Source organism: Cupressus sempervirens, chromosome 3, assembly GCF_028749045.1.
Source record: "Cupressus sempervirens isolate cs-2001-9-10 chromosome 3, ASM2874904v1, whole genome shotgun sequence".
Lineage (NCBI taxonomy): Eukaryota > Viridiplantae > Streptophyta > Pinopsida > Cupressales > Cupressaceae > Cupressus > Cupressus sempervirens.
Genome location: NC_143120.1, coordinates 89,871,832 through 89,899,051, shown reverse-complemented (window position 1 = coordinate 89,899,051; position 27,220 = coordinate 89,871,832). Strand labels below are relative to the sequence as shown.

General features: G+C 36.2%; 1 protein-coding gene and 1 long non-coding RNA gene across 3 annotated transcripts; both read left to right on the top strand.

The window, feature by feature from the left end:
* On the top strand, positions 1-27,220 carry LOC149564916 (uncharacterized). 2 transcript variants are annotated; one of them, XR_016361975.1, is made up of 3 exons: positions 1-172; positions 25,388-25,550; positions 25,855-27,220. It is a non-coding gene; the product is annotated as an uncharacterized LOC149564916 (long non-coding RNA). The 2 variants fall into 2 exon arrangements; XR_016361976.1 differs by having other exon boundaries at positions 1-219.
* On the top strand, positions 25,905-26,940 carry LOC149564917 (RING/U-box superfamily protein). The gene has a single exon (XM_089818452.1). It carries the CDS (start codon positions 26,045-26,047, stop codon positions 26,831-26,833), a length of 789 nt encoding a protein of 262 aa, XP_089674578.1. The 5' UTR covers positions 25,905-26,044; the 3' UTR covers positions 26,834-26,940.

Here is a 27,220-nt window from a genome sequence, read left to right as displayed (position 1 = left end):
ATCTCCACATAAATTTTAGAGAGGATGGGAAAATGAAAACTTTTCTAATTATTATCATTTTCCTACGCGCATATAGGAGTGAGACCAACTGTACACAGGATGAATGCCGTTATTCTGTTTGTTCGGCTTCTACACCGATCGAGGGTTTGACGATGCAGCAAAAGTTTCAGGCGTAATGAACCTTGCTCTCTTTAATCCATCCTTCAATCTCATTAAATCGTATGTTCTTTCACAACTGTATTTTTTACGGCTCCAATTTTGATGGACAAATGCCTTTGTCTGATTCTTGGAAGAAATTATATTCATTTGGTAATATGCAGTCACAGTTTCGGTTGCTTAGGAGTTTATGTCTTGTTAATATGATGTATGCGTGATGTAATTATCCGTATGGTTGTATGTTTAAGTTTTATTTGGCGCAATTGAGTTAGCCTAGGGTATATAATTGCTGAAGAAACCCTTGATTGGGGAGGCCGTGCCCTTTTCTTTCCTGTATATTGCTTTTGTCTGGAATGGATCGAGGAAATATTTGTTATTCGTGGGATGTGGGATGGAAGACTATACAGTAGAAAGCTTAATTAATGGTTTTTAAAAGAGGCTTCGAATTTCTTTCTAATAATTAGATCGAGATAAGAAATTACAGTTTGGAGAGCGGGTTTGTTATGACACCTATCCACTTTAACACATTGGAACTTGAGTTTCTCTTAGTAATAGTCCGATCTGTTTTGGCCGCTTACAATCACTTACACATAACTGATGTCTGCCCACTGCTTTGAGTGAGATTCCCAACTTACCTCTCCACCCAGCTCCGAGGAATGTTGGATGCTACTATACAATGTTTACTAATAACTTGTTTATTGTTAATTCCTTATATTTCTAATGCGATTCGATGTTTGGGCTGATGAATATCTTTACAGGTAGAATATTTAGTGTTTTGAGCCTCGTTTGAGTATAAGGGGACTCACCTGACTCTTCGGTAGGTGCCTGGGGTATGCGTTTTAGTGCTTGTGTTGTTAACAGCCGTGGGCACAAATTAGCTCTCAGTGTTTTACGGGTTTTGAAAGTCATAATCATCAATATTGACAGTAGATGATGTAGCAAAATTTAAATACTTGCTGAATTCTCAAGTGCGGCATGTCGGGAAGTGGGAGCATACATTGTGTAGCTCTACATGCCAGAACTTTGTGGGGATCTGGGGGCAGTACCTCGAGCAGGGTTGAGCGTTGGCAAGGCTTCATGGACGCAACCTGCTAGATTCTGTAGGGGAGTGGATTGTTCCAGAGACTTGGTATGAACCAGATCCAGATCTGGTCAGTCACCTGGCAGATCCTCTAACATAGATTATAGTAATACATGTTCAAAATGTTTCTGGTAAACTGAATAAAATTTTTTATTTTATAATTATAATTTACAATCAATAAATGTGGAAAATATTACTAATAGTAGCGTTATGATAATTAAGAAGATTGCCTTACGACAATAAAAAATATGCAAAGTCCTCACAATGATTAAAATTACGCAAATCAAAATTTTCAGAAAAAAAGAAGGGTCTGAAATCTTTTGATTATTTAATATAAACATATAAATATGTCCATCCCATTTGGAGAATTTATTAAACATGCACTTGCTCACTTTTATAGAATAATAAATATACTCTCACTTTTATAGAATAATAAATATACTTTTAAATATATTATTTTGCTGTTAGGATCTTATATAATAAATATCATTTTCCATAGATTTGACGGCTAAAAAATGTAAATATGTAATTACAGATATATGTATGAATATGGAAACCATTTATAATTTATTTCTTCCACAAACTCATTTAACTCTTATTCTTCATCATGTTACCATTACTGTCGCATTTCACATATCTTATATCTGGCAACTGAGCGGGGAAACAGAGGTTGGCATTTTTTGGAAATAAAACATTCTCACAATGTTTAAGTAGCAAACCAGATTGGATTCTGGGTGTAGCACTCCTCAGCCAACAAGGCTAGGAGAAGGTTTTGGGTGAATTTGATGGCCTGGATGCCCCTTGGTTGTTTTTGTTTTTGATAAGCCAAAGGTATATTTTTGTATTTCAACAGGTGTAGTTTACCAATTAAATATTGTTTGGAGCTTGTGGTGTTGAAAGAGCTAAGACTAATACACTATTCATATTTCATTTTTTGAAAGCAAGGTAAACACGTGAACATTAAAGAGATTATTCAACCCCACCATGCACAAGTCTTGATTATAACTGAAGAACACTAAGGAGATGCCATTGCAATTTGAAACTGGGTCATGGTGGACATAAGCATTCTCACTTGCTGCATGACAATGCTCAAGCTTAATGAAGAGCATGCTCCCTGGGATTTAAATCTACAGGGGCGTTATCACTTAAACATACTGTAGATTTGCAGTCTGACAGACAGAGGGTTAGTTTTCCTTGAGTTGTAGACCTGCATTTGATTCAAGATGCCAAATTGCAGAGAGGTCAGCAGTAATAATTCTTATTAATAATAAATGTGGGTCAAGTAATGTTCATGTAGCACTTAATGCAAAAAATGCTCTCTGTTTGAGAGCAAGCATTTTGGTGGAGACCCTTAGGTTGTTCTGGTAGTAACTTCTGTTAGTTGATCGGTAGACATATATCTACAGTTACATGCAGATTTGATCCATAAAACATAGGAATAAAACGCATGAAAATGGAACAAGGAGCCACGAACTTAGTGTGGTTATTCCAATCTTGGGCTACACCCACCAAACAGTGAGTCCAATCTTTTCGTCAAGTAATTTCAAACAATTACACAATCAGCAATACCTTGCAATTCAATACTGCTTCAAAATGCTACCAAGTTTTTTCATATGAAAACCCTAACTCTAAGTGATTATCAAGGTTAATGTTGGTTACAAAATTAGGGCTAGAGTATATCAGCAATAGAAAAATAACTCCCAACGCCTTTGTACAATAATAAAAGTTGGTTGAGCTTTCAGGGGCACTGCTACTTGACCTCACCTTGTACCGCAGGGTGTGTGCCAATGGTGTTGTTCCTTGACCCCATCTTCGGGGTGTTGCTCACATCCCCCTTTGAATAATTTGGGAGGAAACTGCACCGATAAATGTGGGGAAACTTTAACCTCCAAGGCTGTTTAGGCTCCTTATAACAACTTCCTCTTTCTTGGTACTAACATGGTTTAGCAATATATTGGTAGAATTGAGACATGTGAGGGCAATGACAACTTGTTAGGAAGTGGAGATTTGGAATGAGGCACAAAAGGTATGGGAACTTACATGCTGTGCCCTGAAGAAAACCACCAGGAAATAGGTCAAGATAGCAATTGTCTTGCAGGCTGTTACTATTTAAACAATTTGATGCTGTTGCACTACTTGCAAATGGCTTTGTAATGTTCCCTTTTAGGGCTAGTCAGGATTAATACTTATTCAATCAATTGTAATGTATATAAGTCTTAAGAATATATCCATAACAATAATGCAAATTCCTGATCATATTATTACTTGCTTTATGAATGGAGGGTATAGATGATATCCAAGTTGCCTAAACACCAGCTATGGATTCCCTCAGAGTTACAAGTCCAAGTCCATATCCTGAAGGCCTATGAATCACTAGCCCCTACCCTCTATTAGGATGAGATCCATTAGCCTGGATTTATACAAGCCCCTCCTTGGTAACATCAGACTCCTAATGATTTGTTCAAGTTTAGGATGCATTAAATTTATGAGTTAGAAATCTATTCCTACAAATAGAAATCATATCATCTATGATTATTATGCTGGTGTAATCGTGATCATTACTTTTGAGTTTAAGGAGGCTTTGGGTGTAATCAAGTTGCTTAGACCCCAATCCTCATTCGGCATTCCCGTGAACTTTATAGATCCAAGCCCTTAAGCATTTCTTTGTGCAATGCCTCAAGGCATTTGAGTTCGTTGATCCCCACCCTATTTTGGGAACATCTAATTGGTTGGAATTTACTCCTTGATCACCCACTAGACTCCCCTCCTTAAATACAAGGAAATAATGATATTGGAAACAAATAGTTATTCAAAATAATGATAATAATATTAGACATTACATATAACAGATATCATTGATTCCATTCTCAAATTAATAACATAAGGATTTAATTCTATTCTTAATATAGGTTGATATTATTAATATGTTCCTCCTTTTATTATGTTTGATGCCCATGGATTATTTTAATCCGAGTTTGATCCAGATTCTTTTGATGAGGAACTTGATTATAGAGCATCACCTGATGTTGATGTTGGTCCTTCTCCTCTTCATCCTAAATGGTGGGCTAAGACACTTTTTCATATTTGAGATGACGAGCTCATTGATGGGAGAACTGCCCGGAAAAAGAACAAACTTTGATATCCCTGTCTAAATAAATCCATATTATTAAATAATAAAAATAAAATATTAATAACGTTAAATTTGTTATATTCATTGCATAACATAATTAAATATGAGACTTAACTACTATTATTTATATATAAAGTAAATAAATAATGCAATATTATTAGTATTAATACTAATATATTAATAAGAAATATAATTTGTATTATTATTAATGTAATATATATTGTGTTAGTAATATATGTAAGAATTTGGTATAGCTCTGATACCATGTAAGAATTTGGCTAAGGCAATAATTCAACACCAAGATCAAGAAGCTCAATAGATAGCACAAGAGAGACTAATGATGATTAAATGAGAATCTCAATAATGATAAAAAATAATAATGGATATCAGATGATTGGATATTAGATAATTGGGTGAATACATCATAGAGGGTGCCTGTATATAAAGGCAACTAGAATGACTAGGAGTCAGCAAAGAGTTAAACATCACAATTAAGCACGTCCACCAAGAGTGGATTATCCTCCATTGAGCATAGGAGTTTGTGCGATGATGAGAGGATAAGTTTACATAGGTGTATCTTATAAAGAGATGTTGTATACACCATGCGCTCAAATAAGTTGCTAACTCCTGTGTTGTCAACAAAACAACTCATATCTCTATGCATATTCCTATGTGTCTACATGACAACTAATATAAAAATGCATTATACTAAGTAAACTTAAGTAAAGTGTAATAATAATTAATTATTTACACTAACAATATATATATATAAAATACAATAATTCTGAGAGATCATAAAATAGATAAGAAGAAATATAAGTTTTTAGTCTGTAAAAATCTGAAAGGCAAATATATATATATATATATTATATATATATATATTATATATATATATATAGATAAATAATATACAATAATTCTGAGAGATCATAAAATAGATAAGAAGAAATATAAATTTTTAGTCTGTAAAAATCTGAAAGGCAAATCCTATAACAAATAATTTAATGTTCTAGGAGGGACATTACAAAAGGTATCTGAGCATGATCTTGCCATCCGGTGGGAAGAAAAAGACTGCAAGAAAAAAAGTCCTTTTATTATACTCTTTCTAACATCTACAACTACATGCACTTGGGAAACCATACTCAATGATAACCTTGAGCAAATCCTTTAATTATCAAACAACATTATGGTGAGTAATTCAATATTACAATTGCCTACATATCCATATATATCTACTGACATATTTTGTAGTGTTGGGATTTGTACGGCCCAGATTATTTATTTCCTTAAAGAGTGCTGAAAAATTACATTATTGCAAGCTTGTGATTGCATTGAACCAGTTAGATATTCTTCCTTATTAAGGGTTTGTTCATTCCTCACTCCCTGAGCATTAGTGATTAACACACATTTCCATATATTTAATTTCCAAATAGAAACAAGTAATTCTATCAACTAAACTTTGGAGAGCCACAAAGGATAGAGACGGTTATAGTGGAATTATGAAGTGATTTATAATTTGGCACTGAAGATTTATTATTAGTGCCAGATATGCAGTTGCTTTTCAGCAAAGCTGGGCAATTATATTCAAAGTCTAGACTCTAAAGTTACATTTCCAGTTTATTTATTGGGAGATCTTTAGTTTGGCCAAGCATTGGAGAATATATTTTTTTTGCTGTGTGGAATTACATTTAAATTATCAACCTTGGATCTGATTTGGGGCCTGCTTGAATTCGATTTAGTTATGTTATCACTGTGGAAATCTAAGGTTTTTTATTTTCAAATATTTGGCGCCTTGTTTTCTTCTTTATTATACACCTGCAATACTTGCATAGTTTTGGCCAAAAAAGAAATAAAAATAAAAATAAATAATAACAAAGAAGAGTGTTCATATTTACCATGAGTCTAATTCTGTCATGGTATTGGCTGGAGCGGTTGTGAATACTAAGGGTGAGTGTCGAAGGCAAGATGGGATTTGGCATAGTAGGCGATTGTAGCTTTTTCCTCCAAACAAGAGCCATGGAGTTGTGAAACGGTGGAAGAATCACAAAGTAATGCTCTTGGGGTGTGTAGGACAAGAAAAAGAGCGATTAGAATCCATGGTTGAACATGGCAGAATACAGATAGTACTGAAGCACCTCTGAGGTAACCAACAACAGATAGAGAACAATTTCATTGCCAGTAGATATGGTCACTGAGCCGTTGATTGGTGGGCCATCGGAAAATTGTGACAGACGTTGCATTAATGTCAGCATGCCCTCGGCAACATAGGGAATGCCTTAAATTTATTTGTCATCATTATTCAAGAAAGGATTTTGAGTTTGAAGGAGACCATCATGGTACCTAGACTGAGCCATGACAAAATCACTATTAAAATCCAGAACACAGATTTCCAATACCAGGAGATGCACTATCTGGAGGAGTGTGGAAGACAAGCCCTCGGCAACACAGGGAATGCTTAAATTTATTTGTCATCATTATTCAAGAAAGGATTTTGAGTTTGAAGGAGACCATCATAGTACCTAGACTGAGCCATGACAAAATCACTATTAAAATCCAGAGCACAGATTTCCAATACCAGGAGATGCACTACGGGGAGGAGTGTGGAAGACATTGTGTTGTAAGCTACATGGGTGGTCCTAGCTGCAGCAAGTCTACAATGGAAATGAAGAGATAGACTTTGAAATGGGCATTTTATGGTTGCAATTCTGTCTAAAGGCAAACAAAGGTGACCGAGCTTGCAGTTTAGACAGGATTAGTTATACTGACAGGAAAGATTCTTGTTGCAAGGAATTTCCAATTGCAAGTGTTCTTAATTGAAAATTTCTGAAGTGGATATAGAAAAGGATAATATTCCCCCATAAATATCACTCTGTGCTGAAACAGAATCAACCAGAGCCCAAAGCAATATTACAGTGAAGCAGAAACATAAAGTCTGCAATTGACGGTAAAATCCCAAACTAACTTGAGTTTCATTGCCTGATATAAACAGACAACTTAAGAGTGTAAACATAATTTGCACAGCAGATGTTCATTGGAAATTTTCTAAGTGTTCCATACCTTTTGTTATTAATTTGGTGTATATTATCATAAACATTAGAATACTGAATCAGAGGAACAAGGTATAGCGAAGGTTTGTTTAATCCAGTTGATAGGTCATTCCGAGATGGGTAAGGATCAGCATTTTTGTTAGTTGCCGTCAGGGTTGACCAAGATGGGATCAAGTTGCCTTGAGGTCATTCCATGATGGGATTGAGGGCATGGATCCACAGAAACCTTGAGGAAGACTATTGATGTTGGCTTAGGAGAGAGAACAAAGGTGTAAATCTAGTGTAAACCCAATCAATTGGTTATTCTGAGACGGGTAGGATCAGCACACCTATAGTTGCCTTGAGGCTTGACCAAGATGGGATCAAGTTGCCTTGAGGTCATTCCAAGATGTGATCGTGTGGCTTGGATCCATAGAAACCTTGAGGAAGACTGTTGAGTTTGGTGCCTAAGACATCTGCTTACATCCTAAATGGTTGTTCTCGACTCTTGTGGAGTGTAAGACATTAATCAAGAATGCATGTATTATTTGTCTACATTGTGTCTTCTTTGTGTTTTCATGCATTCATGTGTTTGCTTTGTGTTTTTATGTGTCTGCTTTGTGTTTTCGTGCATTCATGTGTATACTAGAATGTTCTTGCATCCAATTGTATGCTTCCCATGATGGTTCTTCAAAAAAGTCATTTTGGCTTTGAGGACAAGCAAAATCTAAGAAGGAAGGACTGTGATATCCTTGTCTAAATAAATCCATATTATTAAATAATAAATAAATAAAATATTAATAATGTTAAATTTGTTATATTCATTGCATAATATATATTAAATATGAGATTTAAATATTATTATTTATATATAAAGTAAATATAATATGCAGTATTATTAGTATTAATAATAATATACTAATAAGAAATATAATTTATATTATTATTAATATAATATATTATGTTAGCAATATAATATATAACTAATATAATTGATATAATTAAATTATTAATAAAAATATGACTCTTAAAATGAAGAGTGTATCTATATATATATATAATAATAAGAAGAAATATAATTTTTTAGTCTGTAAAAATTTGAAAGGCAAATCCTATAACAAATAATTTAATGTTCTAGTAGGGGACAATAAACATATCTACAAAGTTAATTTTGCTCTTATGGCCAACATTCACAGTGTTTGAACCTCAAACATAGTCATAGGCTAAAGGATTTCCAAAGTTAGGACATGTCATGACATTAGAACACCAAAGTTTGCTAATGAATCACACTTGGCTCCTTTCTGATCTTCCACCAAGGAAGAAACCCATCAGTTGTAAATGGGTTTACAAAACAAATTACAAGTTTGATGGTACTTTGGATAAGTACAAAGCTCGTTTAGTTGCAAAGGGCTTTTCTCAACGTCAGGGCATTGATTATGTGGAGACCTTTGCTCCTATAACAAAGATGAGCACTATTAGATTAGTCCTAGCCATGGTAGCTCAGTTTGGTTTGAAGGTCCATCAGCTGGACATCAAGAGCGCTTTCCTAAATGGTGACCTATCCGAAGAGGTCTACATGAAGCAACCTCTTGGTTTCAAAGTTGTTGATAAAGAACATCAAGTTCTTAGGTTAGTGAATGTAATGGACACCCAAGAATGCCCAAAAGTTGAACCAAAGCTGGAATTATATTAATTCTAAAAATGCTGCAATCAAGTACAAAGAGATGTATTATTCCAAAGGCCAAACCCTAAGGGAATGACGTCTAGAATGTTACAAGAGAGGATGAACATCCTCTAATGCCAAGAAAGATATGTGATTCACACATCCAAACTCTTATCAAATGCAATTCACAATCATCCGATACAATAATCCCATGCTCAACAATGAGACTTTCAGCCCTATTTATCCTTTTCTTCATCCTTCTGGAAGGAACTAAAACATTAATTAATTGCAAGGGCTAGAAGCTTCCTCCTTCCAATAATTAATGCATACCCTAAAAACTCCTCCTTGGAAATAATTAATTAAATCGAGAGGCTTTCGTCCTTCCAATAATTAATACATACCCTAGAAGCTACTCCCTTGTAATTAATAATTAAATTAATTAAATACAAAGTCAGCTTTAAATTGAATGACTTTATAAGAAATTAATTTAATTTTTTCTTATCCTCCACTTAGACTTTGGAGAACGTGAAGGCCAAAAGATGGGATCATTACAAATCCGCCCTCATTGAAATTGCTTGTCCTCAAGCAATTAAGTAACATAATGGACTCCAACCTCCACCTGGATCCCAATATGTGATATCCATATGGAAGTTAAACCAACTGCAAACCCGCATCATCAGGACCAACCCCTGTAGCCTAGCATTCAAAACTTGTGCTGATGAAGTCAGAATGTCACCATAAGGCAATTCCATAGAAGATCTATGAAACGTCTTCTTCCCTTTATCCATCCACATAATATATATTGGACTGGAATGCATATTATCACCATCATGCATTGAAAAAGATGTAGTTGTAGGTGAACCATATGTACTCATGCTAACTGTATCAACAATAGGTGTTGCCGCATCGAAATATATGGACATAGGAACAACATTAACTGCTGCAACAGAAAACTGAACTAAATTTGTAGTTGATGAAAACTCATAATCATTAACATGTGTGGCTTCTTTAGAAAATACATCAACCACTGCATTTATACCATTAAACTCCTCATTGGATGCTTCAACTGACATAGAAGTGGTTGCTGATATGATAGTATCCTCGCATTCTCCTAATTCCACTATTGCTACATCATCATCCCCTAACAAGGCTTCATATGTGGTCTCCTGACTTTGCACACATGTCTCTACTAACTCTGTCGAAATGCCCACATCATAGTTGGCTGCCTCTATACGTGTCTCGATCCCACCTAAGAAATCGACTACCTTCTGCTCTGGAGTAACATACAAATCATCAATGTTGATGCCCATCTGTTTAGCCATAAGTTGCAACATCATATCCATTTGCCTATTCTGCTCCTGTTGCATATGTTGCTTCTTCTCTAATGTACCCAATAACTGTCTGAGTATCACATCTTGATCTGGACTAATATACATCTTTATCCGGCTATCAATATGATCTCCACAGGATGGCAGGACTTATAGCTCTGATACCACTGTAATGGACACCCAAGAATGCCCAAAAGCTGAACCAAAGCTGGAATTATATTAATTCTAAAAATGCTGCAATCAAGTACAAAGAGATGTATTCCAAAGGCCAAACCCTAAGGGAATGACGTCTAGAATGTTACAAGAGAGGATGAACATCCTCTAATGCCAAGAAAGATATGTGATTCACACATCCAAACTATTATCAAATGCAATTCACAATCATCCGATACAATAATCCCATGCTCAACAATGAGACTTTCAACCCTATTTATCCTTTTCTTCATCCTTCTGGAAGGAACTAAAACATTAATTAATTGCAAGGGCTAGAAGCTTCCTCCTTCCAATAATTAATGCATACCCTAAAAACTCCTCCTTGGAAATAATTAATTAAATCGAGAGGCTTTCGTCCTTCCAATATGAGAAGAACCTCCTTATAGCAATATCGTGAGAATGCTCGAAATAACAGAATACAAAGTGATAGCAGAACTCAGAATAAATCTACTGATCGCAGGCCACTTCGAGGGGGTAACCTCCTTTGAGCAAGCTCAATACAATAAATTCGTCCGTGCCCATCAAGGGCCTCAACCTATTCTTATATACTGGGTACGATCTAGAAAAGTAATACTACCTATGCATGTGGGATAATAAAATAAACTCACGGGACGACTTACAAAGCATATGCGTCCAACAACTCTACTCTAACAAAATAAACATAAGGAACACACAGGTTCCTAACATCCCCTCTCTCTTAGAAAAAAGCTTTGTCCTCAAAGCTTAAGGTGTGGAAATTGTTGTTGAATCTGAAGAAGGGGTTCCCAGGTAGCATCCTCTGGTTGCATGCCATGCCACTGAATCAAGACCTCAGAGATGGAGCGAGAGCGAAGCTGGCGAGTGCGCTGGTCAATGATTGCCACCGGCTCCAGGATAATGGATCCTTCCGTATCCATTTCAGGGAGAGTAGTTTGTGCTCTGACAGTGGTACCCAGAACTTTCTTTAGACAAGAAACATGAAAAACTGGATGAATGCGGGAAGAAGGAGGAAGTTCCAGTTTATAAGCAACTGAACCAATCTTCTGCAGAACCTGATAAGGCCCATAAAATTTTGGGGCCAGCTTATGACGCCCTTTCAGCTTTAGGGAGGATTGTTTGTATGGCTGTAGACGAAGAAAAACCATATCCCCAACTTGAAATGAGCGCTCAGAACGGTGTTGATCTGCTTGCTGTTTCATCCGATTACGGGCCATGTGAAGATTATCCTGTAAGGTACGAAGAATCTGATCCCTGCTGCGGAGAACTATGTCAACTGCCTGGACTGGTGAGCTGTTGGGAGTGTAGGGAAGGAGCACTGGAGGTGCCTGACCATAGACTGCTTCATATGGAGTCATTTTAGAGGCAGTGTGGTAAGAGGTATTGTACCACCATTCAGCTAAAGGGAGCCACTTGGCCCACTGATGTTGCTGTTCGGAAGTGAAGCAACGAAGATAAGTTTCCAAGCATTTATTGACAATTTCCGTTTGACCATCAGTTTGTGGGTGATAGCCCGAACTCATCTTCAGTTTGGTGCCAGTTTTCTGAAACAGTTCAGTCCAAAAATGACTGGTAAAAGTTGCATCACGATCAGAGACAATGGAAGAAGGGAGTCCATGAAGACGAAATATCTGGTCCATGAAGATTTGTGCAACAGAGGAGGCAGTATAGGGGTGGCTGAGGGCACAAAAATGACTATATTTCGAGAGACGATCAACCACAACCAAGATCACTGTCTTGCCACCGGATTTAGGAAGCCCTTCAATGAAATCCATAGAAATATCAGTCCAAATCCGTGTAGGGATGGGCAATGGTTCGAGCAAGCCAGGAAGGAGGGTCGTTTCACCCTTGTGGCGTTGGCAAGTATCACATTCAGCCACCATCTGTTGAATCGTCTATTTCATTCCTTTCCAAAAGAAGTTTCTCCTTGCTCGCTCATAAGTTTTGAGGAAGCCTGAGTGCCCTGCTGAAGGAGAAGCATGGAGTTCATAAAAAATAGCCTGATGTAGAGCTGGGTTCTGAGGAAGCACTAGCCGACCCTTATATCGAAGAGAAGCACCATCCCAAGAGTAATGTGGCTCAGTTTGGTGGCGATTGGATGAGAGGTGAAAAAGATAGGGCAAACCCTAAAATTAGATAAATGAGGGATTTAGGGCTTTGATATGTAAAATTTGGGGTTGGGTCGCCAAGGAAGGAAGTATGCGAAATGATATTGCAGACGTTCTGCGGAAGTATGAGCAGAAACAGAAAGCAAACAAGGAAGCTACGACTAAAAAACAGAAAAATTTTTACTCTTTTTTTTTTTTTTTTTTTCTGAACAGTCGACTTAGAAAAATTCACTCACAGACAGAACAACTGAAAAGAGTTATTGCAATAACAAGAGATATTAGAAGTGAGAGGAACCTGAAGGCCACGACAGAAAAAAATTTGATGTAATTTCCACCCAGCGAGCCCAAGAGAGTGCTCTGATACCAGATGAGAAGAACCTCCTTATAGCAATATCGTGAGAATGCTCGAAATAACAGAATACAAAGTGATAGCAGAACTCAGAATAAATCTACTGATCGCAGGCCACTTCGAGGGGGTAACCTCCTTTGAGCAAGCTCAATACAATAAATTCGTCCGTGCCCATCAAGGGCCTCAACCTATTCTTATATACTGGGTACGATCTAGAAAAGTAATACTACCTATGCATGTGGGATAATAAAATAAACTCACGGGACGACTTACAAAGCATATGCGTCCAACAACTCTACTCTAACAAAATAAACAGAAGGAACACACAGGTTCCTAACACAATAATTAATACATACCCTAGAAGCTACTCCCTTGTAATTAATAATTAAATTAATTAAATACAAAGTCAGCTTTAAATTGAATGACTTTATAAGAAATTAATTTAATTTTTTCTTATCCTCCACTTAGACTTTGGAGAACGTGAAGGCCAAAAGATGGGATCATTACAAAGATACCAATGTAATGGACACCCAAGAATGCCCAAAAGCTGAACCAAAGCTCGAATTATATTAATTCTAAAAATGCCGCAATCAAGTACAAAGAGATGTATTCCAAAGGCCAAACCCTAAGGGAATGACGTCTAGAATGTTACAAGAGAGGATGAACATCCTCTAATGCCAAGAAAGATATGTGATTCACACATCCAAACTCTTATCAAATGCAATTCACAATCATCCGATACAATAATCCCATGCTCAACAATGAGACTTTCAGCCCTATTTATCCTTTTCTTCATCCTTCTGGAAGGAACTAAAACATTAATTAATTGCAAGGGCTAGAAGCTTCCTCCTTCCAATAATTAATGCATACCCTAAAAACTCCTCCTTGGAAATAATTAATTAAATCGAGAGGCTTTCGTCCTTCCAATAATTAATACATACCTTAGAAGCTACTCCCTTGTAATAATTAAATTAATTAAATACAAAGTCAGCTTTAAATTGAATGACTTTATAAGAAATTAATTTAATTTTTTCTTATCCTCCACTTAGACTTTGGAGAACGTGAAGGCCAAAAGATGGGATCATTACAAATTTTCTGTAATGGGCACCCCTGGATGTCCCAAAAAACTAAACCAAATTGCTGAAAGGAATTATGTCAAACAGTTTGCATTCAACTTCTTAAAACCCCTTATAACTCCGGAAATCAAACGTTTATTTGTTTGTTGTGTTTCGTGCATGGAATTGGTATCATACAACATAAACAAGAAAGAAACTACAATAATATGCAAAGTGGAAATGAACTGCTGCTAATAAAATGTTATTTTCAGAATTCATAAAACCAAATACATGGCAGATTTATCAACTCACTAATTATTTCAGCAATATTGTCATAATACTCCAGCCCATGCTTACGAACTTGCTGCTACAATACTTTGTCCTCCAATCAGTCCACTACCTTCATAATACCATTCCCTCCAAGCGGCATAAGCGTCGGACAAGTAGTGAAGAAGATATGAGCAAAATATCAGATCTGCCTGTAGCCGGAAATGCAACTAAACTGCCTGATAATGAAGCCAATAAGAAAAAATTCCAAAGGCCAAACCCCAAGGGAATGACGTCTAGAATGTTACAAGAGAGGATAGACGTCCTCAAATGCCAAGAACAAAGCTGCAACTCACACACCAATTTCTTCTCATATTCAACCTTCTCTAATGAAGCCACAAATGCTTCCTTTTATTCTATTTCCAAGGGTCCGTTCAACTCATATGGGCAATGTGGGATAAAAGATGTGTAATATATAAAACATATATTAAAATATCCCTTGTCTCCCTTGGGTACACATCACCATAAAATAAATATTAAAGTAACACTTTAATATTTTACAATTAAATTAGACGTTACTTTAATAAAACTTAAGGCATTAAAATGTATTAGCAATCGGACTCCGAATAATGCGAGTGATAGCTCATCGGAAAGCTCTCACCGAGGAGTATTGAATCCAATCACCAAAATTGACCTGCACTGTGTCCTGCCGACTTACTAAAAATAGTAAGTATACCTGAAACTTTGTAAATCAACTTCGTTTTGGCCCAAACTGGAAATGACTAGGCCAAAACACTCCAGGATCCCATTAAACCCTTCGTTAGCCTTCGGGACCATGTAGAACAAGGCTAACGCACACACACTTGGTCAACTGCTAAAAGATGGGATCATTACAGTGAAAGCTCTCTCTCTATGGCTTGAAGCAGGCCCCTAGGGCATGGTACATGAAAATTGATAAGTACCTCAGTGATCAAGGCTTTTAGAGGAGTTCTTCAGACTCAAATTTGTACATCAAGACTACTGATAGTGACATCATCCTTTTGGTCATTTATGTGGATGATTTGATCATCAATGGTAGTTCAACATTTTTGATTTAGGGAAACAGACAGAGTTTTTGCTAGTCTTTTGATATGACTAACCTTGGGCTCATGCATTATTGCCTAGGTATTGAGGTTTGCAAGCAATCTTCTGGTATATTCATTTCTCAGTCCAAATATACTGGGGCTTTGTTAGACAAGTTTCGTATGCATGATTGCAAGTGTACATATACGCCCATGGAGAAAGGTTTGATGTTATTAGCCAAGTCTGATTCTCCTCCAATTGATGATTACTACATAGACGCAACTTGTAGGCAATCTCATCTACCTCTCTGCAACTATACTTGATGTTAGCTTTGCAGTTAGCTATGTCTCACGTTTTATGACAACTTCTAAGGCTGATCATTGGATGGAAGCAAAGCATTTGCTTTGTAATGTGAAGGGCACTACAGATTATGGTCATTTTTACTCGCAGAGTTCTAATCCTAGATTTAGTGGGTTCACACATTCAAATTGGGCAGGTTCTGTTGACGATAAAAAGTCAACTTCCGGATATGTGTTCACTTTGGGCCATCACATGGACTAGTAAGAAGCAACATGCAATTTCTCTCTCCTTTGTAGGGGTTGAATAGAGAGGAACAATTAAGGTATGTTGTGAAGCTGTTTTGCTTCGTCATATGCTTGGGTATATGCAGATGTCACCAACAGGACTGACCACTTTGTTTGTTGATAACAAAGGCGTTATCAAATTAGCACGGAATCTAGTCTTCCTTGAATGAACCAAGCATGTGGATGTTCACTGTCACTAATACAACAATTGGTTGAAGATGAGACAATAGACTTGCACTATGTTCCTATTGGATCAAACTGTAGACATTCTCACCAAGCCTCTTGGTCTTGATAAGTTAGCAAATTCAGAACACAACTTGGTGTCGTGGATAGATTAACCATTAAGGGAGGGTATTACAATAATAAATAGCTTCTATTATTATCTAATGGTTATTTATTTGTAATTTATTGTAAATATTAGAATGTTTTCAATATTTAGTTAGTTGTTAGTTAACTAATAATTAGAATAGAATGTTTCTATTTTTTAAAATCGTTTCCCAAGGAAACATTGTTTATTCATTTGTATATATTGATCTATTGATCATCGTTAATAGCAAAGCAAGTATTTTACCAATTACATTTTGTAATATTGACATTGGTCTTTTGTGCTAAATTTAGAATCAAAATAGCATAGAAAACAAATAACATATATCTAAACACATGAGAACACTAGAGACACCTTGGAGAAAATCCTCTTGGAGCGAAAAATCCAACCACACCAAAAAAAGTACTCCTTTATTAGATAATAATAATAGAATTTATGTGCACAATTCACAAACTCTTGAGCCTTCACACAACAAAATAATCCACATAACTCCCTTTACAAAATAATAAACTTGCAATTGAAAAAACATGCACATTGAATGAATGCTGCATACAAAAATAATAACAAACAACAAACCCTCAATCTCTTGCAAACAAATTCTGAAAATGACACATATTGATCAACAACACAATGTCTCGATGCACTCCTACAACCACACCCTGAGAAAATAATTGTCTCAACATTAATTGTTCTAGCAGAGGAGCACGATAATACCATTGTCACCCCAAGAAGAATGGCCAACAACGACTTTTTCATTCCTAACCAAGTGTACATGTCACGGTAAAACCAAAAGACTGTCAATTTGATGAGATTGTTCAACTTCAGAACGATGATGCCTCATTGTCTTGGCCACAATGTAGAGAATACTAATGACTTGAATTTCCAATGTCTATGTTAGAATCATGCCGTTTAAATTTTGATTGCCAACCTACATGAATGTAGACACTTGGAAACATGGCACACAAGTTGTCGACAGTTACAATCGCTTTGGCTTTGCAATGACCAACAATAATGAATTGTGAGGCTCTTGGCTTACCAAAAGCCACATAAGAAGATTCCCTTTGAAGCCTAGAAGACATGCATGCACAATACAATATGATAATTGACGATGCCCAAAAATAAGTTTCTATGACCATTCGATCATACAAGGTCTCTATAAAATAACAAGACTGATTGAATGAATACTTTGAGACAATGAGCATATGAGACATCCAAACCAGATGGAGATTACAAAATCAGATAGAGACAATCATAGCAAATAAGAAGATATCTCCTATAGCTACTAAACATCAACACTCCCTCTTAGCAAAGGAGATATGAGATATCTTTTCCAGATTCACACATCATGGAGTCTTTCAACATGATTCACAATGGCTGTGCCCATTTGTGAGAAAACCAAACGTTTTCACAGAGTTCTTAACTTGATAGCATCATGAAGTTAGTTAACGTGATGTTGACCATGGTTACTCCCATGTGTGAAATAAACAGAAGCTCACACCACAGAGTAACTCAGCGTGATGTTGTCATGGAGTCTCTCAACATGACCTCTACTACAGATACTCCCAGGAGTAGAAAGAACAATGCCTATGTCTTAGAGACAAGGGTTTTCACCTCAAATTTCTCTGTCTTACAAAAAATGCATTGCATGGGTTCTCACCTCAAATTTCTATGATAGAGAAAAATACATTACAAGGGCTTTCATCTCAAATTTCAGTCTTTTAGAAAAATGCATTACAAGAGCTTCCACCTCAAATTTCTGTCTCAAAGAAAAACGGATTGCAAGGGCTTTCATCTCATTTTTCTTCATCTCAAAGAAAAATGCATTACAAGGGCTTCTACCTCAAATTTCTTTGTCTTAGAGAAAAGTACATTACAACATATAATAAGAACACCTTAACGTTGTGACTCCCTCTCAGCAAGGGCAACATTCTCACAGCTCTGATTATCACAATAAATTATAGTCGAAAAATGCATTACAAGGGCTTTCATCTCAAATTTTAGTCTTTTAGAAAAATGCATTACAAGAACTTTCACCTCAAATTTCTGTCTCAAAGAAAAACAGATTACAAGGGCTTTCACTTCAAATTTCTTCTCCTCAACGATAAATGCATTACAAGTGCTTTCACCTCAAATTTCGTTGTCTCAGAGAAAAATACATTACAACATATAATAAGAACACTTTGACATTGTGACTCCCTCTCTCAGCAAGGGCAACATTCTCACAGCTCTGTTTATCACAAAATATTATAGTCGGCTCCAATGTTTGACCAAACAAGGAGCTTTCAAAGGCACACTGCTTCTTGAGCTTGTTTTTCCTTTGTAACCTGCCACTCAAGCTCCCTCTGAATCTTCAAGCACTTGCATTAGCCACCTGACCTGTGCAGATTGCCAACAATTCTTGCCTAAGAGGAACTGTTTTGAACACACACCTCTGAAACTTCTGATGTGCTAGAGTCTAGGATTGTCTTCTTTGACCTTATCCTAGATTGTCCTACTGTGAATAAGTTTTTAGAGCTACCAATGTCAAATCCATATTGACTGTACAATTCTGTTCTCTGCAACTGAAGAGATTTTCCAAGGACTCTAGCACTTGGCCTTGCAGCACTGCTATCCACTTAGGTGACATCCTCACTTCTTCATAGAACTCCCTCTTGATCCTTGTAAAGAATTTACTTTGGAAGTGAATTCCCCTCTATTGGTGTTAGAATCTTTATGCTCTCAACTCTTGCCTTCAATTCTTGGAATTTAGCTCTCCCTGAATGTTATTTCCCCCTTTTGGAAGAAATTGTTCACATGACAATCTGAAACTGATTAGAAGACAAGGCCGTGTCTCGATTCTTCAGTCTGTGACTTTCACGTGTTGCATCAAGTTACTGGTCACTTGAATACGATCTCTTATCATGCTTATGCTCCTCGATCCATCCTAGTAGCTTTTTAGAGAGATTACTAATAGTTCATAATGTCATAGAGTCAACTTTTCATGAGGAGAAATACCAATGCTAGAAGTGTACATGATTCACTAGTCTAATGTATGAATTGATAACTTGGTAAAAGACTCATGATCATTATTCAAGGCTATGAAATACTAATCTCATTATTGTGTAATCTTCCTCACAATCCACGTGCTGGCTTATTCATGGCACCCCTGTACAGCTCCTGAAGGAACACCACAAGTCTCCAATGCTGCCGCTAATCTTGTAATACTAGGGCATGTTTAGAACTCCATTGATCTACAAAACTGAGCTAGTAACTTTTGTATGGGTTGGCACTTTTAATTATTTTCAAACACCTGCACAAATCTGAGCCAAGGTTTCTTCTCTTTCACAGATTAGACATTGTATGAAACATAACATGTACAATCTGATTGAGGGTTTTCAGACACTGTGATAGCCCTTAATGGATTTGAGCTAAACTTTCACCTTTTTGCTCTTGTAATTTCATTAAAAAGTTAGGATGAATGCATATTTACAGATTTTTGTTCAAATGCATCAACACTGAGTCATTTTTCAGACATTGTGATATCCCTAAATGGAGTTGAGCTAAACTTTCATCTTTCACTCGTGTAATTTCATTAAAAAGTTTCGATGAATGCATATTTACAGATTTGTCTTCAAATGCATCAACATCTAATCTTTTATCAATTTAGCTGCTACTGTTATGACCTGAACATTATCAACTCAAAATCAAAGCCACAACAGATCCATGCACTGAGAATTTTGGAATTGATCATCTGCTACAGGTATTTGAATGGTTGTTTATGCCAAACATAGGGAAGGAGTCTGAACGAGGGCCCAATGCATTATGAGAATGCTCAGAACCTGATTTATAAAATACGAGACATTCCAATAGTGAACAGAAGGTTGCTCGATTCTATTCCTATCAACAGATTAATACAGCAATTTCCAACATGCTACAATTGGAAATCACACCAGAAACTCCGCAAATATATAAGCTTGTAGAAAAAACAGAAGCCCTTTCTTCCTTGTAAACCTTTACGGAAATTTATCAGCAAACATAAAATAAGTTGGTGTACAAAAAAGACATTTCCTTCAGTCAGAATGCTTGAATTTTATTCAATGTATACATATCTTTTCTTCTGTAAAACAGTCAAACGTGAATACACCAGCTACAGGAATTGTGTGCTAAAGCTTAAATAGGATGAGCAGAAAGTCTATACAGTGGTAATGGGAGATTGTTGAGATGGTTATCATGTTGTATTTATGTCAGGTTTTGTCAATGATGTTAACATATGTTCTGTGTGATTTAGAAGAGTGAAGACATACTCAGATTCTTAAAAAATACTCCGCGATTTTTTTAAAAAACTCGAGAACCTAAAAAACCGCTGAAATTTAATTAAAAATACATTTATTTTGCAAAATTTAATGAGAAGATGCATCTAATAAGTTAATTAAAGACAATACAAAAGAAACAAACAGAGTTTAGATATATATAAATGCATAGTGCATAAAAAATTGCATTCTCATGCATAATGCTCATGGTAGGAAGCAAAATAGTAAATAGTTTCAATCTGTCAAACTAGAAGTAAATACTGAAAGTCTAAATACATCAATACAATGTCAATGTGAACTCTGTGGCTGTGCCCCCTCGCTCGACGTCCCTACTGACTGGCTCGGCGTCCTAGAAGAGGATGCATCTCCTCCTAATGGTAATGCTTGATCTTCGCCTGAATCATCATCGTCCTCGTCTTCGTCCTCATCCTCAATGTCATCCATAGTGAACTGAAAATCAGCGTTAACCTCCCCCTCCATGACTTGCCTCTCCAAATCAGTGATCTCATTTGGTGCAAACAATGGACTTGGCTCCTGTGCTGTCCAATTAGAATAAGGATCTATCTCATCTAGATCAAGTGGACCAGGTAGTTCTAAAAGCTATGCCTTTTTTATGCACAACTTAAGATTATAGTGCACATAAACAAGGTCATTAAGCCGTTTTTGAGTCATTCTGTTTCTTTTCTTTGTGTGGATGGACTCAAATAAGCTCCAATTGTGCTCGCAATGGGATGAGCTACAAGGTTGGGATAGGACTCTGAGAGCAAATTTCCTTAAATTGGGGGTATTGCCACCCCAACTTGCCCACCAAGCATCTGCAAAACAAAATAAAAAAAATTATGAAGCAATAAAAAAAAAATCAAAAGCACAACTTAACTTAGCAAAAGTTTTAAAGTTTGACACTTTATCTGGTGCTTGAGTAGATCTTGCTCTCTTTGCTAGCATAGAAGAGAACAGAGGACCCCTCGATTCCACATAGATTTGTTGTTCGGTCACAATAAGGTCTCTCTCCTCTTCACTTGATATCATTCGCTCAATGCATTTAGAGGGACCTTCCATGACCTCTCCATTAGGATTTGAGTAGGAATCATCAGCCCTAAAACAAATAGAAAATGATATCAAGTCTTACTACACAACCTTAAAAAGCAAAGTAAAATAAAGTCTTAGTAAAATCCCAACTTCAAGGACAATCAATTATCATAGTACCTGAATTTGGGATTGAGGAAGTAGCCCGTTGCATGAATAGGTTGGTGGAGTATATTGTTCCACCTCCTATCAATTATTTCCCAAATGGGGTCAAATCTGAGACTGTCCCCATGATAGTAAATTCTAACAGCCTCTTTCGCCCTATCCATGGCCTCATAAAGACCTCCCATTGGGGATTGCTGCCCATCACATACGCACAAGACTAGAACTAGGGACAGAGACATCTACATTTGAAATTTGAAACATACAAATTAGTTAATAACATAGTAAGTTATGAATTGATAATGAAACTTGGATAAACTAAAAATATAATGTTTTGATTTTTGAAGTTACCTCCACAGTCTCCTTAGCCTTTGCAAAAAAGCTTTCATCAAAGACTATCCGTGCCATAGCCTCTCCTTCGGGCTTCTTTGAGTAAGGTGAAGCAACCCAATCAACACACACAAACATTTGCTTCAAAGCCAATATGTGGTCAAGAATACTTTGCAATGTCAAGAAGACCGTTGCAAACCTTGTCATAGTAGGTCTCATCAAATCTTTGCCTTTAATGGCTTTTCTCATCAAATTGAGAACCCATGGGTGATTAGAGATATATTTCGTGACTCGCCTAGCATCTTCCACAACTGGACTCACCCAATCAAGTTTTCTTATGTCCTCCAAAAGAAGGTCAAGGACATGTGCTGCACAAGGTGACCAAAAAAGTGTGGGATGCCTCTCTTGGAGGATTCTACCTAAAAGATTAGCAAAAAATCAATAATCAGTAACAAACTTTCCATATTTAGTATTTACAAATTATAACAAATATAAATTGAATAATACCATAGCATTACATTCATGATTCATATTGATTCCAATATAAAAAATTAAATTTACCTGCTGCCACATATGCTGCTGCATTATCCGTGATTATTTGCACCACATTCTCTATTCCCACCTCCATGACAACATTCTCCAACATTAAAGCCAATGTGACTGCATTTTTCACTTTGTTGGAGGCATTGAAAGATATCCAAAACACCACATCATCTTTGCAAGCAACCAAGAAAGTAATAATGGTTCTACTTCTTCCATCTGTCCACCCATCAGATAAAATGGTGCAGCCATACTTCTTACACTCTTTCTTTTGATCTTCTATCAATAATGTTGCCCTACCAACCGCTTTGTCAAGCAACCTACAAAATTTAGGTGTAATATTAAATAAAGTGTTAGTGTTAGTAAAAAATAGAAAATAAGTTATAACAATTAAGATTTAAAATATAACAATGCACTAAAGTGAATCACAATTATTTACAATTACTAAAATTTAAATAGTAAAATACTAACCTTCCACTCATGTCCTTGCGATTAGGCGGCTTGTACCCTTTGCCTGATATTGTTATTGCATTCACTATATTGACCCAATAGGGACTATCAGTGGCATTCATTGAGATATTGTTGAAAAACAAAAAATCAGCTGCTGCAATATCAGTTTGCTCATGCACCTCCTTAAACCATGCAGTGCCCTCTAATGATGGCTGTGCTCTAGGTGTGTTCCTGGGCACAAAATAACCCCCTATCCTTGATGGGGATCCGGATGGTGATGAAGAAGTAGGAGATGTAGAAGAAGTGGAACCGGTAAAAGAGAAATTTTGTTTGCGGATCCGTGGGCCACGAAGAGATCCTGGTATGTTCTCAAGTGCTTCTTCTTCCTTTTGCATATCAAAAGGAGCTCCTTTAGATTCAGCTATGGCTGCTCTCATAGCTAATTTTGCCCTCCCCCTATTCAATTTTTTCTCTTCAGCAACTGCAAATAGGGCATTGATGAATCTTTTTTCTTCATCAGTTACCTTGAGACAAGAATTTGAATCATGTTTCTTTATGCCTGCAAGGTGGTATTTGAGGCGGTTTATGCCTCTAGAAATAATTCCCTCACATGGAATGCATATCACTTTCCCAACATCATTTGGATCTTCATAGGCAAACTGCCATTTCTTATCTCTTGCATTTTTAGGCCGAGTGCCTATATATTCAAATGGGCATGGTGTTTGTGGCCATTCTTCTTGCGGATTTGTCATGTTTTTTTAATGCTTGACCGCTGCCCTACACATAAATTTATAGAAAAATGAATAAACAAAGTTAGAACTTAGAAGCTAGAAGTTTACAACAACTAGGGTTTCAACTTTCAAATGATTTGAAATCATTTACAAACAACAACAAAAACAACATAAACTTTGCTTAAAAGTTAAAACTAAAAGAAGTTTTCAAACAATGATAAGATGAACATACTTGGAAAGAAATTTCTCTTCTAAATCCCGTTAGAATCCTCCAAAATCCACTCCAATTTGCCTTGAATCACTTGCAATCAGCTAAAACCTTCTTTGCTCTACACAAATGAAAGAAACAATGCAAAAAACAATGCATTTTGACTTATTTAGGCGTCACTGGCCGCGGGTTCTTAGAACTGCAAGTTTTTAAAAAACACTTGCCGAGTTTTTGGCCAAGCAAGTTTTTGGCCCATTTACTCGGCGTCCCAGAATACTCGGCGAGTGTTTAAAACTTGCTGAGTAACCGGCGAGTCTTCCATCTATTCACACATATATAATTCCATGAAAAATCAAATTTTAAAAAAAAGGTATAAATGAAAATTATAAATTATATGCTTATTTAAACACAAAAAAAATCTGAACTTTTAAAAATACTCCTATATTTAATTAAAGATAATAAAATTTAATAAAGTGAAAGACTTTGTAAAAGAAAAATTCAAGAGGAATTTGTTGAACAACTCATAAAAAATATATAGAAAATTAACATAAATAAAGTTAATTTTAATGAATTTATTAAATATTAGGCTGATCAAAACAATTTATTGTGTCTTTGGCTTGGGCAGATGTAAATAATGATTTGCAAATGCTTATTATTGACTAGTATGAATAAATGGTGACACATGTACCTGAGTTCCTGAGGTTGAAACTGGCTGTAAATTTTGTAAGTTTAGTGTGGTTTTTCCCTATCACAGGGTTCTTAGACAGACAAATAAAACCTTTTCCGCACTGAAAATAATGTTTCCTGTCATGGCTTTAGATGCTTAAAACAGGGATGAATTTTAGGGGTTTTAAAGCTTAAAACTTTTATATTGTTATGTGGGTGTTGTTCTGTGATTTTAATTGCGATTTTCAGCACTTTTATATTTGAAATTTTAACTGTGATAAACTTGTGGTGGCGTGGGACTCGCGATAACTCATGACTTTTAAAAAAATTGTAGATATTTTCATGCATGGAGCAAACCACATTGGTCAAAAGAAGACATAAAATATATAGTGGAATCCACTGATATTATTGTCCACTCTTGAGTGTCAATCCATTGTGCAACAATTCGAGATATACACATATTGAAAACTGATTTTAATTTTTCACTATATATACATTTCAGGCTAAGAGCAGTTAATCAGTTTAGGAAATATATTCATGGAAATATCTTATGAACAGTCTTCTTGAAAGATAACATGCCAGAAGCACTTGTCTTTCTAATACTGCCTGTATCCCGAGTGTTTAATTAAAACATAATATATGCATTTGCCTCTCTGCTGCAGGCATGATTTTGGGTCTGCTTCTCTTGTTTTACTCAGTACTTTTAACTACTAAGAGGTTGGAGGTACGGAAGGGTAAAAGCTAAAGCTATAAACAATCTCACTCCCTGATTAATATTTCTATTCTAAAAAGAGTGGTGAAGTTCTTGAATCCTTTCCCACCCAGGTAAATAGGAATATAAAGTTTAATAACAACAATATTTACATACATTACTAACATTGTGGAGCTAACTTTGATATGCTTTACAATTTTCTGCTGCATTATTCAACCTTCACACTTTTTACTTCCTATTGTACACTGACTTCTATATTTTATAATATTTAATATTTCATTGGATAAAATCATTTGATTGATACGTAGTCTGCTCAAGGATAGGATAAGATGTCAATTGTTCTTTCTTTCAGCAACATGGTTCACATCAGTGCATTCTAGGTTTGTAGTCTCTAAAGGTTTCTTGTTTAAGATGCAGGCCTGACACAGTTTATTAATGCAACTGAGGTAATCTTAATTTGAAGATTTATTGGAAAACACTCTATTTGGTGGTGAAGGCTGTACCAGTTTTGACACAGTGATTTGAATTTTGAACATCTAAAAGATCATTATGCTATCATTTCTTTTATAAGATTTGAATCTCTTTGAAAGTTCCAAGGGAACCAAACATGTGGAGCTTTGCATCAAATGCGATAACTGGAACAATGGGCTTTAAGGACAAAACAAATTTTGAATGCTCTGACGATGAAGTTTCTTCAAGGCGAAGCACAGAAGAAGGATTAGAATGTCCTATCTGCTGGGAATCCTTCAATATTGTAGAGAATGTACCATACGTCCTGTGGTGTGGTCACACACTCTGCAAAAATTGTGTTCTTGGTCTTCAGTGGGCAACTGTGAAATTTCCAACACTACCTGTTCAGTTACCCTTATTCATTTCTTGTCCATGGTGCCAACTCTTATCCTTTAGGTTGGTTTGGAAAGGTACCCTAAAGTTTCCAAGGAAAAATTTCTTTTTACTCTGGATGGTAGAAAGCATGAATGGTGACAGAAGATTGCATGGTTCAATTGAAGGGGAGCATGGAGTGTTGCCTACAAATGGAGGTATAGGTTCTGGAAGTGCATCTATTATATCTGATTGCTCTGGAAGACACTCCTGTTCACATGCAGAACATTCTTCTCAAAGGCCAAGAGGTGTTGTAGAGGTCACGCGCAATTATCTTAACAGTAACATGCTGCATGCTTCATTCCGTAAGTCATTCCTTATCTTTGTGCAGATGACAGCGAAATTCCCTCTAGTCATTGTATTTCTTTTGATTGTCTTGTATATCATACCAGCTAGTGCGGCAATTCTGGCTCTGTACTGTTTAATCACTATTTTATTTGCCCTGCCATCCTTCCTTATACTGTACTTTTCCTACCCTAGTCTTGATTGGCTTGTACGAGAGATAGTAACCTAAAGGTGAACAGTTGACATCGGCAACTTCTGAATGGGGTAAACTTTTGCAGTTGGAATGCACAAATCATTCTGGATGACCTGCTAATCCAGGATGTCTCTTCTAGTCAATCTTCAAGACAATATTGTGTTTGTTAGAATATGTATCATATATATTTTTTGTTATTATAAACATTAGATCACTGAAGGTCCATGACTTAAGTGTTGGAACATTTTATAGACATACAAGCTTGACGCTATGGAAGCCGTGCATTTTGTTGGTTGATAATGTGCAGCTGATTACATATCCTGTGTATTAATTAAGCTTTGTGCATAGAGACCTTAGCACTGACGAATTTTGTTAAAATCAATATTCCTTGTGAGCTGCTGCTTTTCAAGAGTTTCTGGACAA